This window comes from Podarcis raffonei, chromosome 1, assembly GCF_027172205.1.
Source record: "Podarcis raffonei isolate rPodRaf1 chromosome 1, rPodRaf1.pri, whole genome shotgun sequence".
NCBI lineage: Eukaryota > Metazoa > Chordata > Lepidosauria > Squamata > Lacertidae > Podarcis > Podarcis raffonei.
In genome coordinates, this window is record NC_070602.1 from 24,022,210 (window position 1) to 24,037,936 (window position 15,727).

Consider the following 15,727-nt stretch of genomic DNA (forward strand, 5'->3'; position numbering starts at 1 on the left):
TACTGCTGTGAGCTCCTTGGAGGAAGGGTAGGGTAACACAGTACTTCTGCTACTAAGTATGCAGGCTTAATTTGTTTGCAGATTCTGGCATTCTTAAATGGTCCAAATGATCTTGAAACTGTGCAAAAGACTCAGTAACATGAAAAGGCTAGGCACTGAACTTTCAATTCAGCCAGCTGATTAAATGTGTTTTTATTTCAGTTAATTGAATTACATTATAATCAAGCAGTCGGTTAATTTAAATAAATTTGCATACTATGTTAGCTCCAAAGTAGTTAATTTTTCAAGGCTTTTGAGGTAAGTGTGAGAATTGGCCATTTAATAACAAATGCATCCCATCCTTCAGACCCAAAACCGGGGTGTACGTCTTCCGGGACACACTCCCAGGTGAGTCACGTGACACACATCTCACTCTAGCCCCACACCCAAAAATGCACATTTTGGGGCACCGCGCAAGATCACAGCTCTGAAAAAGTGCTTTTTTGGGGGGGGAGTGCTTTTGGCACCCAAAATGGCCGCCACAATCTCGTGTGAAAACATGAGATGACCCTTTTTTCTGGGGCACTTGACAGGTATGCAAACATCTACCACTCATTGTTAGAAGATAAGGTCCATATTAATATTTTCCGTACTAAAACTATACACCAAAATAATAAAAAATGACTTCAGAAAAGAAAGGTGTGCCCCTCAGTCTCAGCCCAACCAATCAAAACTTGCCTCCATCAATTGATACTTCCACCCATAGATAAATCAACCAAAGTTTCAGTAAATTTGCTGGTTGATGGATTTGTAAAGCCAGTTAAATTATTCATTTTCCATAATTTTAAATGGGCTCTAACATCTCATGGCCCCACTGGCCAGCAAGATTGTGTGGGCCACCCCAGCTGCCACAGGCCATGACTATACTTTCCCTACGATCTACAGTGAGGCCCAGACCAGACATTTTACCCATTTGGAAGTGAGTGCTTGGCGGGGGGGGGGAGGCTCCATTTTACAGCCACTTTTTATGGTGCATGGCCATCAGCCTTGGCCTTTAAAATGTTAGGTTTGGCTATACAGTGGTACCTCTGGATGCGAACGGGATCCGTTCCGGAGCCCCGTTTGCATCTTGAAGCGAACGTAAGATGAGTCAGCGCATGCACGTGACGTCATTTTGACTGTGCATGCGCGAGTGGAAAAACCCGGAAGTAACGCACTCTGTTACTTCCGGGTCGCCACAGAGCGCAACCTGAAAATATTTAAGCTGAAGCGTCTTCATCCCGAGGTATGACTGTACTCGTTTGTATTCAGGGAAAGCAGGTTTCTCTTGAAAAGTACAGTTTTATAGGGGAATTTGATTTGATTGTGTGCTTCCTTCTCCTCCCTTCTCCAGGAATGGAATCTCAAACTGCCGGATGCGGACAGACAGCGAGCAGTCCTGCGGCTCCCCGGTGGTGAGCGGCGACCCAAAGGAGGACCACAACTATAGCAGTGCCAAATCTTCCAACCACCGGAGCACGTCGCCCACGAGTGACTCCATTTCCTCTTCCTCCGCCGACGACCATTACGAGTTTGTCACTAAAGGCAGCCGGGACAGTAGCGAGGGCAGCGAGGTCAGCTTCCACAGCCACGAGAGCCATAGCGAAGCGGAAGAGGAGGACAAAAGGCAGAGCCGGAAAGAGACCAAGGATTCTTTAGCTGATAGCGGCTACGCCTCTCAGCACAAGAAACGTCAGCATTTGCTGAAGGCAAAAAAAGTACCGAGTGACACGCTGCCTCTTAAAAAGAGGCGTACGGAGAAACCCCCCGAGAGCGACGACGAGGAGATGAAAGAAGCGGCCGGATCGCTCCTGCACTTGGCGGGAATACGGTCTTGTTTGAACAACATCACCAATCGGACGGCAAAGGGGCAGAAAGAGCAAAAGGACACCACGAAAAACGAGAACAAATCCATTGACTGAACTTATAAAACAATTTCGTTTCAGCACGTCAGGTGAATTCTAATGATTTGTGGCAATATCAACAAATATTTTCTTTGTTTCGTTTTTCTTTTCTTTCACCCCTCCTCCTCTTCTTCTTCTTTTTTTTTTGTGTGTGTGTGTTTTCTTTTTTTCGAACCCTTGAGATTTTTTTTGTTTTTAAATTTTTTAAAGGAGATGGAAGCCATAGAACTCATACTGATACTCAACTAATTTTACAAAAGCTTTTCATTACATGAAGACAAAAGAAAGAAAGAAAGAAAGTAAAAGCCAAAATTGCCATTGCTTTCTCCAGCTTTGTCAGAAATGCATGGTTGAATATGCTGTGACGCCACCAATTAATGTGAGAGGAATAAAAATTCGGCATTTGGAAATCTCTTATAACCTAGAAGAAATTGGATAATTTGGAAATCATTCAGGCCAGGCTGTAAGAATTGAAAGTGGAAAAAAAGGCCTTATGATTGGGTTTGTGTGTGATGTGTCTAGAGATTTGGGGGAAGTCAAAAGGCACACACTATATCCTCAGAACCAAGGATCATATATAGTGGCATTTGCTTGCGGTTGTGCCATAGAAATCTTGGAATAGCCACTAATGACAGCTGCTCATACAGTAATGATCTATTAGTGCTTCATGTACTGTATATGGCTCAAAATGTGAAGACTTAATTTATAAATTATGGAATACTGAACTGTGTATGCAATGAGTTTCAGTGAAATAAAGAGGAAGGGGTGGAGGGGGAGGGGGACTAGTGATATTCTTTAATCAATTAATTGTCTTCTATATTTAAATTAAAAGAATGTTTTATAAAAAGCCATAAGCCTGAAGATTGGCACTGCCTGCAAAAATATTATGGGAAAACAAGCTATGAGTTCTTAACTGCCTGAGTGAAAAGCAATCAAATCTGAAGAAAATTATGAGTAGATATTTAAGGAGGATCAAAATGAGAAAACCTTTTCTATAAGTCACAAAGATTTGATCTCACTAGGGGGGAAATGCTACAAAACCTGCCATTAGTATTATATTGCTTTTTTATTGTTTCCAAAAAATAAAATCCATGTTGGCTAGGCAAAAATATAAAGAAATTGTGCTCCTCAAAATGAGGTACCCAGTTAAGGTCAGTCAGGATTCATCTGTGCAAAAAATGACAATATATTTCCAATTTTAACCACTGCAACCAGCTGAAATTTCTGATCCACATTGCATGGATTCCTTTCTGGGAGGGACTTGGAGTACAAAATAATAATAAAAACAAACCCTTTTTATTAATTCAAAGATAACAAAAGTTCTTGTAAGGTAAATAATGTATTTAGCATGAAGCATGAATTATTTTCATATAAATATAGAAAAATAGAAAAAAGGCTATGCCTCTAATTTTTAAGCCCTTAGGCTTAGTTTGTTTTTTGGGTTTTTGTTTTTTGTTTTTTCCTCTCTTTTTTCCCTTTTTCCTTTTTTTTGGAAGCAGGTGTTTTTTAAGGTTTAACCTTTTTCAGGGATAAATACTGACTGTTGGGGAACTTACTCTGCAATATTAAAAATAAAACTTCATGCTCGGGTAGGGCTTGGATGGTTGAATTATATTGCCTTGTCTGCACATTCAGCCCCCTCCCCCTACTTCTCTGTTTTTTGAACACGTTTGTCCTTTCTTTGTCTTTACATGTATTAAAACATTACGCAATAATTTCGAGGGCAAGGCAAGTAGTGAGTGTGTATGATTTAAGGAAGACGGTGGAAGACACTGAATTGTGAACGGTGGGGAAAACTTGGCCATTAGATTTGGGGGAAGACGATGACCACGCAAATCTGCTCATCTGCCAGTGAGGAAACAAGTAACGAAAGGGCTTTGGTTTGAGTTCATTGGGGCGGTTTAAGAGATGCATGCTGAAGACGTGTTCTGTTTACAGCCATACTTGGTTTGCGGTGATGGCTCCATTAGCAGATTGAAGGCTTTGCAATAAGGCAACCTCTTCCGACTGATCTTTCCTTTTTCAGTTGCATTGGTATCAAAGGCCATAATCCTGGGACTTCCAGTCCTATAGGCTGTGATCAGCACATGGACCAGGTCTCTAGTGAACCACCATCCTAGCTGTGGGTCACCATAGGAAAAATGGGGTCAGCACAACAAGTTGCTGCCAGAAAGAGAAATTGGCAACCCCTCTCTGGAGCGGATTTGGCATGTGTAAGAGACTCTTTGGGTTCCAGACCTGTAGGTAGACTGAATACAGCTTTACACTGAACAGAAATCGTGTTGTTTGCTGTTTTGGCGCTCAGGGTTTTTGCCTTGTGTTGGGCTTTGGCAGGAAATGCGGAAAGCATCTTAGGGAATTCCGCTTTGCAGGCTTGGATATTCGAGAAAATGCATACAGTATGAGTTAGACACTCATGCCAACAGACCTGTGAAATATTGGGAGTGTCGAATCAGGCTTGGAATGACGCAGGTCCATCAGCAAGTTCAGCCTATGTGTTACCAGTTCTCTCAATACGTCAGCGTCTGCCAAAAGAAGGGGGGAGGTAACACTTGCCTAAAGAGAAAAGAAACCATGTCAATCAGTTTAAGGGTTTTCTCTCTGAACTAGAGTGCCATATGCATGTTTCTTTTAACTGCCATGGAGTTCTACCAAGCATGAGCAAAATTTTAATAGTAAAAAGATGTGGTGGTCTCTTTAGTGGAATGAAAAAGATATTCCACCATGACAAAAATGGGAATGGTTCTTAATTCTGATTAGTATTGATTATGCCAATATTTCCATGCCCGAATCAGCCCTGTAGCCTATATAGACAACCAGTGGAGTGTAGCATGTTGAAGAAATTCTTTCTTTGTTGCTCATTGTCTAGAAACTAAATCTTGGAATTGACAGGAATTCTGGCTTTGTACTGGGTCAGTCCTCAATGCAGAGAGTCTTTGCCTAAGCCATGGGGGGGGGATGAAGATTGCAGCTGTAGATTTATGTCACATTGCTACATCTGGGCTGCCTGCGCGTGCACATATGCGCACGCACGCACGCACACACACCATTCCAGTAAATACACCTGTAAACCATGGACATCCAGCAGGTACACTGCAAGCTGAATTACAAAGTCAAGTGTCATTGCACCTGCTTGTCCTCTAAATAGGGAAAACCCCTCAGGCCCATCCTCTGCACAAGTTTAAAAATATGGTGGCTGTGCAAGTCTTGCGCAACTGCCTTCCTTTCCGTGAGGTTTGAATGCGGCTTAATGAGGCTTGTTTAGAAGAAACATCACGCCTTAAACACGTTTTAAATCACACATGTGTCCCTCTTCACCCTCTGGTGCCCTTTGGGGCTGATGGGAGTCTTTAGTCCAAAACACGTGGGGGGTACAAGGTTGGCAAAGACTGCTGTAGTCTGCCTTACACTTCTTTGACATGGAGGCATGCTAATCATACATTTTGCTTAGCAACACCAGTGTAAACCCAGAACAACTTCCTTTTCTGCAGTGGTTCCTTTGCAATAGATACTCCACCATTGCCACCACAAATGTTTTGTGTACAAAAATGCTATTTCCCTTGCATTTTGATGGACTGTTTTACCATTTACCTTATTTCTGGTAAGAAGGGTCCACAAAACAATTAAATAATCTAATTGGGCAGTACTTAAAAAATAAAAACAACAACAACCCAAACTTCAATTCCACCATGGGGATTCAGGTTCCATAAGGATATCTGTACATGAATCAGGCACCCAAAGACTTTGGGCTTGGAAGCTTTTGCAGGTGATGTAGAGCCAAATATTCAAATCCCTGTTTTTGTGTCCACAACATACTTTACCTTCTATCTAGTTTTGGGATTCATTGCTATGCTAATCATCCTGTGAGTAGTACCAGACCTCAGCTGTGGCCTGCCTACAGTGTTCAGGGCAATATATAGAGAAGGTGGGAAACACAGTGTTTACATCAGTAGCTAATCTACTACAGCAATAATCTTCAGATAGAGTGTTTCGTAAACAGGAAAGAGCAGTTCTGATATGACTCATTGCTTGCAGAAATGAAGGAGCGCTGTTCAACAGATGAGGCACAATTAAGCCAAAGTTCATCAATTGGTCCCATACCTTTCCCACTGAAATTAAAGTCCATGCTCCACTTTCCTACTAAAAGCCACAGAGACCTAGGCACTCCTTACTTTTAGGTGAGTCATGCCCCATCTATTGACCACCCATGGGTCATAGCTTGAGTAAAAAAAATTGCCTGTGCTGGGTGCTTCCTTTAATCATCACTGTACAGAAAGCAATTGCAGATGATCTTTTTGCAAAAGATGTCATGTTACCTTTTCTTGGAGGCAAAGGATGTCTCATTTAAGTATCCCAATTAAGTACCTACTGTAATTCCTATTAGTAATGGTTTTGAAATGGAAAAGATCCGATGAAAGCTTGGCTTGTCTCTTGCACAGCCACCTCCAATAAACTGTCATCTTTTATATAAACTCCAGTGTTAGGTCCTACAGTGCCAACTTGTCACTTTGATGCCAAAAGTGGATTAAAGCAGTTGGGTCCAATTATATAGACTTCAGCTGCAGGGATGTGCTTACTTCTTCCATTCAGCACATGGTGGATTGTTTCCTCCACACTTCTTGAGCTTCTTACCTGTGTGCCACAGCCATTTTGAAAACAGTGCACAGAGGGAGTGTTTGTTTTGGAAATACTTGATTATTTGTTAGAATTTAGATGGCATTTTTTTTTTAACAAGAAAAATCTTAAGTCACAGAATTCATGACAACTTATGTATTTTATACACAAATTATTCCTGTTTTGTGTATGACCATTTTACTGTGGAAAGTACCTGTAATCGAGGGTTTTCATAAAGTTGGATGTGAAATGTGATCATAGCTTCGGTGCTGAAGACTTGTGGGCATGATCCAGACACTGCACAAGCCCAGAGCATTTTCTGATATAAGGACTTCATATAAGCACCTCCTGAAGGCCATGGACTTAGCAGGCCAAGCAGGGTGAGAGGAAGCTGGAAGAGGTAGCATGCAGAGGACTCATGGACCTTGCATTTCAGGATCCGAGCTACCACTAGGCAGGTGAGCAACTTGGCCTCTTGTACTGTACAGAACAACAGTCCAGTAAGTCCTTGACTCCCATGGGAGGCTGAAAAGTATTTGCTCTGTCTTGGAGCACTTAACTCATGCCTCAGAAGATGCAGGCCCTGCTCAGCTGCATTCTTCCTCTATCTAGACCTTCAGATAGTTTGAAATGGGATAACATCTCAGAAGGTCTTCAGGGTGCATGGATGGGGGTACAGAGGTCCTTGCTGAGCTGGCCATTCTTTGAGCAGTGATGAGGATGCTCTGCCCATTCACTGTGGCTGAATAAAGGATTGGGACAGGTGCATCCAGTTTCTCTTACGTAGCTTCCAAAGTACTCGGGCACTTGGGTAAAGCCTTTAAAATAAGCAAATATTTAATGTATGCCACCAGTCTTTCCAGGTTCGCTTACGTTTATTAAATTCTTACCTTACAGTCTGTTTATCATCCACGTTAACAGATGCACAAGCAGATCTCTGCAAACCTTTCCGACAGCCAACCTGACCCTGGCTGCTTTCAACAAGCTTGTGCCTCTCAACATGTTTTCAGATCCTCCTCAAAGAGCAAATTGGTGATAGAACTGCTGCTACACCAGTGAATCAAGGGCTCTCTCATTCACTTCTTTAGTGGTGAAAGGTGTGTGTGTTTTGCACACTTTGAGCTGTCCCCAACACAGAAGCGAATGAACTTTGCATCAGCTTGCACACAAGTTCATGTGCATGGTGGATTGGGGCTGATGCAGGCACTTCCTTTGTCCAAACTAAACATAACCCCAGTACATGGCAGGCATAATGTAAGAATCTCAATGTAGTAGGGCAGTGCTTGTGAACCATGGGGTGGCTGTTGAGGCTTGCTGGTCACAAATATTCGCTCCTAGCTCCATTGCCCTTGCTGTGTTACATTTGCATATGGTCTTGGGTGGTTTGGCAAGATGGCAGTCACATCTGTAAGATGCTACAGGCCAAATGGTGGTGATCAGTGCCATTCGCTGTTCAATTCTCAGTTACATACCAGTTGGTTTTCCCACTCATTCTGACCATCTGCCTTCAAACTGGAGGATAGGAGGGTGATTAGAGAGCCCAGGTACCTTCCTATATTAAATGAAAGAACTACTGTTAAAAACAAAGAGTGCACTACCAGTTTATACCAGGAGATTATTTGGCTCTGGATAACCTGCAAAAAGTCATTAGGTTTTGCCATTAATAAGTAAAATTAGGCAATTGACTTCAGTAAGCTGCCCAGCTAATAGTTTTGTTGTTATGCCCATGTTTGTTTGTTACCATTTTTAAAAAGTATTCTTCCACCTGAGACCAGGCTCATTCATAGTCAAGTCTGTGACTGTTCTTGCCAGCTCTCCCTATAATATGTAAAACACTGTTATGCACATAAATGCAGCACTGTGATCTAATTTAAATAACCTTATTATACTAAATATGTAATATACTTTTAACATTTTGCTACAGTGATAATCTTCTGCCAACATCCAATGTCTCTTTGCTTTCTATTGTAGGGAATAAAAAGATGCTGTTAACAACACCCAGTTTACTTTTCTTTTGCAGAACGCATAAATCCATTTATCGTTCTTGGTGTAGGCTTTGTATTAACTGGATGTAGAAAAAACATTTACGCAATAGTCTATGTGGTTCGTATGAACTTTTCTCATCGCATCTGTTCATACCCCGTCCCTTTGATTGTAGTAATCAGCCGCAAACCAGGAGGGGAAGCATTTTGGTAGGGATACGCTCAACCTTTTTGATGCTCTTTCTTTTCTGGAATGAAAGTTCAGAATCAGTGGGTTGATTTTACAATGTTAGCTACGTCCCCGCAATCCTATAACTCAGCAAGCAGCCACTTGCCTTGCTGACTAGAAACCAAAACCAAAAGTGAGTAAACATTAGCACATGCAACGATAAACCATGGTTTAATGCTTCCATGAGCCTGAGAGAAGTGACAGCCTTACACACTCTCCTCTCTTCCTTGTTAATAGATAAATGGAGGATCATGGTTTGGAACATTGGTTAATGGCCAAACAAGTCAACTTTAAACTGTGAGTTATGAAGCTGGCTTGTTTAACTAACCGTTGTTTGCTGTACAGCACAACCCCCCATTTTGAACATAATGCTAAATCAAGCTTCTTGAAAAGCTAATTTAAACTTGGAAGAAATTCTCCTCTTGGCTATGCGGGAAGAGGGGTTTGTAGAAGTTTGTCCACCTCGCACCAAACCATAGATTTTTACATATGTGAACCAGGCATCTGTCTGTGATGCTGTGCTTCATTGGTCTACGTTTAAAACCACAAAAGTGGTTTAATACGGACTTCCTTGTAGATGCACATGCTATCAAGTTGCACTGCATTTTATTTCTAGTGGGTACAGGGGAGAGACTTGAGAAATTAGAATTAGTAGTTCTAGGAACTCCACTTAAGACCTTGGCTTCAACAGAGTGGGTACAAGAGAACCAGGGCTTTGGACATGTAGGCTTTTTAAGAAAGTTGGAATCGCATCCATCAACTTTTTTTGTTGGAAGGAAGTAAGCTCCCCACAAACAGCCAACTGAAAGGATTTCAGCTTTTTTAAAAAGGGGGGGTGACACACAAGTGCTGCCCAGGCTATTGAATTGGGAAGAAGAATTATGTATTTGCACACATGATTTCATGTAGCGCTCAGGATCTGCATGCAGAAGTTGGATTAGGGTGTTATTGAAATGACCGTGAGAACTCTCTGCCCTTTTACTGAATTCAGACTTCTGACGTGACTGGCATGTTTTGTATGATGTGACTTTGCTGACTGTGGCTTGAAAGCTGATAATTTTCTTTCTCTGGTTCCAGTTCAGAGTGAGAACTTAGTGCTTTTTGAAAAAAGTTTATTGATAAGTTTTTCCTCTCCAGCCCTTCCCTAATGCACCCAGTATTTTGGGGAAACAATTGTTTTTGCTTTATCGGTTTCGCGTCTGCATTATACACACTCACTACTTCAGTTTGCCTTGGTGTCAAATGTTGGAAGGGATGGGGATAGGGAATGATTTCTGAGTGTATGAAAAGCATTATGAACTTGTACATTTTTATACTCTTCTGTAATATTTTTGAAATATTTCTTTTGTTCTGCAGGAAAAAAAAGTGATGAAGCAATCAAAAGACCAATAAGTACAATATCAATGCTTTAGGGTCATGAGACCTTCATTGGCCAATAGATTAATTTAGTACAGCAATAAGCCATTTTTTCCTCTCTTTTTTGTTTCTGTTTTTTAATTCCTTTTTTGTTTTTGTTTTTAATGCTGTACTAGGTAAATGGAACTGCCAGTTTCATTGACATAAAATGAGAACTGTGATGGGGGGCATAAACAGTGATGTTAAGTTGTATTTGTGTTTACCTAAATGAGCAGTCGAAAGGCAAGTGCAATCAGCCAGAAATACAAGGAAAAAAACGTTGATCTAGAGGCATACTTGCATTTTACGTTTCTTGATGTGTAATCATATTGCCAAAGACAAACTCTTTCATCAGTTATTATTGTAAATAACACTTTCCCAAAACCTACCATAAAGTTTCTGTGATGTATTGTCTTCCAGTTGCAATAAAAATTACTGAGTTGCATCAATTGAATAATTGCACTTACGGGTGTTGGCTTTTATTGTTTCATTCATTCATTTATATATATATATTTTGCTGGGCCCTGGTTTGAGACAGGCAATGCTGCTGAAGAAGCTACCCAATTTAAAACATCCCTATTTAATTTGGATTACCCCAGGACCTGCTCTTCTCTTTTTTTCAAGCAGCCTAAACAAAGAGAGTTTGAAGAAATTGTTCCGCCTTAGACTTTTCATGTAGGATATGGCTATCAATGGCTGCTGGCTGCAATTGATATGTTTTGCCTCTGAATAGCAGTTGCTGGGAGTCGCAAGTGGGGAGCACTGTTGGGATCAGGTCCTGCCCATGTGCTTGCCATAGACATCTGGTTGGTCACTGTGAGAACTGGATGAGATGGGCCATTGACTTGATACAGCAGGCTCTTCCTATGGTTTTTCTTCATTTATCACATTTATTCTCTTCCCAAGAAAGGAGTTTTGGAAGATGAACATAGGGTCATCCTGTTCTACCTTCTCAACAATCCTGAGATTGGTTGGACGGGGGGGGGGGTGACTAAACTCCACTGGCTTTGAGCAAGTCTGCAGGAGAAGGTAGTTCATATTTGTAGGGCAATCACTACCAGCTTTCTTGGACTTAGCACTCACATGGCATTGCCCGGAAGCAACTCCTGCCTGATCATAAATTCTTTGGAGAAAAAGAGGTTTTGAAGTATTGGACTAGGAGTTAGCTAATCACATGAATTCACTTTTGTGTGTTGTTCGTCTCAAATGGGTTGTTGCTGACTCACACAAGTGTGAGCCTTCTGTTTTCACCATCCTAGACATCGTCCATACACTTTCCTCATTATTTTTATATTTCCAGAGGGCTGACGAATTAATTGAAGACATTACATAGTTGTCTTTTCTCATTGCTCTGCTGCTTTAGTGTATCTAGTTTCTTTAGTTAAGAGTGTTTGGTATCAGATTAACCATTAAGAATTGGGCACTGATTCAGAAGATTAATACACTTGCAGTCATACATTCATAATTAACATGTCCGAATAAATATTTTGTATTAATATGCTGTTCACCACTTGGGTGGCCTTTGGGTCAAAAAGCTGTATATAAGTAACAAGGGTCATGCAAAAGGCCTCTATACCAACACAAAGAGGGCCTTGTCCATATCCCTCTGTTTCAATTACTATTATTATTATTATTATTACCACCACTACTACTATTTGTACCCCACCCATCTGGCTGAATCAGAAGCAAGAAGAGCTGCACTGACAAAGCACTAGGAAGTTGACATCAGATTGGCTTAGACAAGTCCAAAGTACTTAATTTTATTATTAAGCTTATTTGCTAAGTCAAGTTTAGGACAGGCATAGGCAAACTCGGCCCTCCAGATGTTTTGGGACTACAACTCCCATCATCCCTAACCACAGGTCCTGTTAGCTAGGGATGATGGGAGTTGTAGTCCCAAAACATCTGGAAGGCTGAGTTTGCCTATGCCTACTTTAGGAGTTACCAATCCAGTCAGCTCTCCTAATCCCCCCCCCCAAAAAAAAATGGTGTGATACTCAAGATGCCAGCTTGGAAGAAGGGACTCATGGACTCCTGTACTGGCTTTACAGCAGCAGTGACCAAGCTGTGGACTGCAGGTGCTGGCCTACAACTCCCATCATCCCTGACATGTTGGTTGGGGCTGAAGCAAGAGTCATCAGAATTTAAGAGTGCATGCCAGCCAGGCAAAAGCAGCATGCCAACCCCTGTGAAATACAGGTGGTGACAGGTGTGGCCTGGGGAGAGATGGTGGAAGGGAGGAGTGGTCCAGGGAAGTCCCTAGAGGCCAGATAGGCTTGGGGGGTACCTTTATCCACCAGCCCTAAGGTCCCCCACTGTGTTATAAGATGGGACTGCATGCCACCCCTTCTTCCCTTGTCCCACCACTGGTGTTGAAATTAGGTCTGACTGCCAGGCCAGTTGTCCCTTGTACATGAAAATGCTGTCTTATCCTTCAGATCAGGCAGCTCAGTGTCATGGGCCAGTCCTGGCTGCTTGACTCACTCTGTCTAATGGTAGGGCCAGCCCTGGCTGAAGTTAGCTCTCAGTAAGGAGCACTCAACTTGGCCAATATGGAGAAAGCGGAAATTCTAAAACTATTTGAGATTTTTATTTTTAGCATCTGACGTGGGGGTGGGGGGTTAGCGTTCCTATGCATGTGGCTGATGGGAACATTGAATTGCACCTTTTTTTTTTTTGCTGAGCCATAACACCACCTTGGCTCCCTGTGTTTTTAGCTGATTAGACAATACACACACAGGATGAGACCCCAGCCCTCTTCCTAGGGTTGATTTGGAGAGCACGTCAGTTTCATTGCTCATCAAAGCACAAAATGTTCTCCCTGGTAGAGCCAGTGTATTGATAACCAGCAAAAGCAAGTAACTAATCATTTATTGCAATCCCATGCTGAGCGGGCTTTTTAAAATAGATGACAAAGTGGTTTCTCTACCCGCTTTGACCCTTCTGAGTGATTTCCATTGTGAAAATGTTAGGTTTCTGCAGGAACTGCATTGACCGTGTTTGCTTCTGTTTACTTAGCAGGGCAGGCAAACTGCAAATGGTACATTAACAAAAACACACAGGGCATCCTTGAATCGTTCGCCCTCTCCTACTTTGCACAGATGCACTCTTAAAAAACACGGAGCATAGGCCTTGGTTTGAATCACACCAGTCACAGAGATCAGCATGATACGATGATGTAAAATTAGACTGCTTTCCTTGCCTTCTGTGTGTCAATAAGGGCTCTTATTTTAATCTAGGTCACTGGTGATCTAGGCCAACGAGCAGCACTGTTGCCACTTACAGCAGGTATTTGGGGCACAGCTGGGGGAAAAGGAAGATGGCCTGAGCACTTGCCTCAAGCATTCAACAAAGCTGGCCCTACCATTGGGCAGAATGAGACACCTGCCTCAGGTGGCAGATTCTGAGGGCCAGGGAGTGAAGAGAACTCTCTTTGCCTACTCTATACTTCCTTAGCTACTCTACTGCCCTCAAGTGTAGTGCAGGACATTGTCTATTTGCCAGTGATGGAGTAAGATTCAACTACCAATCTATTGTCTCTTACCTTAGGCAGCAAATTGTCTTGAGCCTGCCCCTATAGCCAAGCTCATCCACCCAGTGACCATGTGAAAGAGGGGGACTGGTCCAAGGTCAACTAGTGAGTCTCATGGCTGAGCGATGTTTTGAACCTGGATACCCAACACACTAAATTCATCTCTTTATTTGCATGTTGTTGTTGTTTAGTCGTTTAATCGTGAGAGCTGGACCATAAAGAAGGCTGATCGCCGAAGACTGGATGCTTTTGAATTATGGTGTTGGAGGAGACTCTTGAGAGTCCCATGGACTGCAAGAAGATCAAACGCATCCATTCTTAAGGAAATCAGCCCTGAGTGCTCACTGGAAGGACAGATCGTGAAGCTGAGGCTCCAATACTTTGGCCACCTCATGAGAAGAAAAGACTCCCTGGAAAAGACCCTGATGTTGGGAAAGATGGAGGGCACAAGGAGAAGGGGACGACAGAGGACGAGATGGTTGGACAGTGTTCTTGAAGCTACCAGCATGAGTTTGACCAAACTGCGGGAGGCAGTGGAAGACAGGAGTGCTTGGCGTGCTCTGGTCCATGGGGTCACGAAGAGTCGGACACGACTAAACAACAACAACATGTCCACACCCACCATTGCTATGGCATTATAAGTGCACTGCTCTCTCATGCATTTCACATGCATTCACAGCAGCTCTCGGTTCCTGCTGCCTGCTCTGAATTGTGGATATATTCCCACCATATGCTTATCTGAGAGGAGAACTGCCTTACATAACCTCAAGAAGTTGGAGTCTAACCCCTTGAAATGCCAGACCCTCTTGAGGTCCTGTTCTGTGTCTTTGTTCAACCAGGAAAGTAAACAAATGGGGAAAGGTTAGGCTTTTGCTGATGTTCCCATGAATGAAACAGCTAATCGCTCAGACATTTAACTCTCCTGGGCAGGCAGAATTTGCACTGTCGTGCTACTCCCTTCAAATCCAACTGCAGTGAAATTCATGTGCTGTGACAACAACGCACCGAGTAAATTGCTGAATTCCACCCACAATCTCCTTGCAAGTATACAACCAACCGCACAAAATATGAGTGGGAATAGTTCACATTAAAAAGGCAGCTTGCCGGGCTGCCAGCATTGAAAGTCCCTAAGTAAACCATTTGGAGGTTTTGATGATTAAGTGGGATATAAATCCTGTTAAATGAAAAAAATAAGTGCTGTGACAAAAGGACAAATTGATAACCTGGCATCAGCAATCAGGTCTTCGAGTATTTTTAACAAATGTTTTGGAACTAATGTGTGCAAAAGTGCTTTGAGAATTAATTACCCATCCCTCCTCTATGCGGTATTGGAATGCAAGATCTCAGGAACCATCATGCAAAATCTGGTTATGATATCTTCAGGTGCCATAAAGAACAGACAGTGAACTTTTGAAAATGTATGGCAGTAGATTATGAAATACTTTTATTTTAAATACTTATAAAGTGCTTTAATATTAAAACTCCCAAAGCACTGCACAAAAGAATAAAAAGGATGTGATTCTGTATTAGTGTGGCAGCATCTACCCTCTGCAACTCCCTCCCAGTACCCATCAGACAGGTGCCATCTCTATTGTTTTTGCAGCATATGTTGTAGAATTTTCTCTTTCAACATACCTTGTAAGTGGAGGTTTGTTTGTTTGTTTGTTTGTTTGTTTGTTTGTTTGTTTGTTTTAAAAAAGCAAAGTCAGTATCTGTCCTGGATTTGAATCAGGTTTTTTAATAAGTAATTGTTTTAACAGTTTTCATACATGCCATTGTTATATATGCGACCAAGATGACAAAAGGTCTGGAAATCAAGCCTTATGAGGAACGGTTGAAGGAGCTGGGTATATTTAGCCTGGAAAAGAGGAGACTGAGAGGAGATATGATAGCCATCTTCAAATATCTAAAGGGCATCCATCACATGGAGGATGGAGCAAGCTTGTTTTCTTCTGCTCAGGGGAGTTGAACTCGAACCAATGGCTTCAGGTTACAAGAAAGGAGAGTCCGACTAAACATCAAGAAAAACTTTCTATACCAGCTGCACTGGCTC

At 42.2% G+C, this 15,727-nt stretch overlaps 1 protein-coding gene across 6 annotated transcripts in view; it reads left to right on the forward strand.

Moving 5' to 3' along the window:
- The window catches only part of FOXN3 (forkhead box N3), a 189,244-nt gene extending 178,640 nt beyond the window's left edge, over window positions 1-10,604 (forward strand). For 5 of the 6 annotated variants that reach the window (XM_053377208.1, XM_053377199.1, XM_053377183.1 and 2 more), the window contains one exon: window positions 1,373-1,973. In XM_053377208.1, the coding sequence (XP_053233183.1) occupies window positions 1,373-1,940 (568 nt within the window). In that variant the 3' untranslated portion in view covers window positions 1,941-1,973. Of the gene's footprint in view, window positions 1-1,372; window positions 1,974-10,103 lie in introns of those variants that run through there. The other variant, XM_053377192.1, reaches the window with a different exon arrangement.
- The last annotated feature ends 5,123 nt before the right edge of the window (window positions 10,605-15,727 follow it).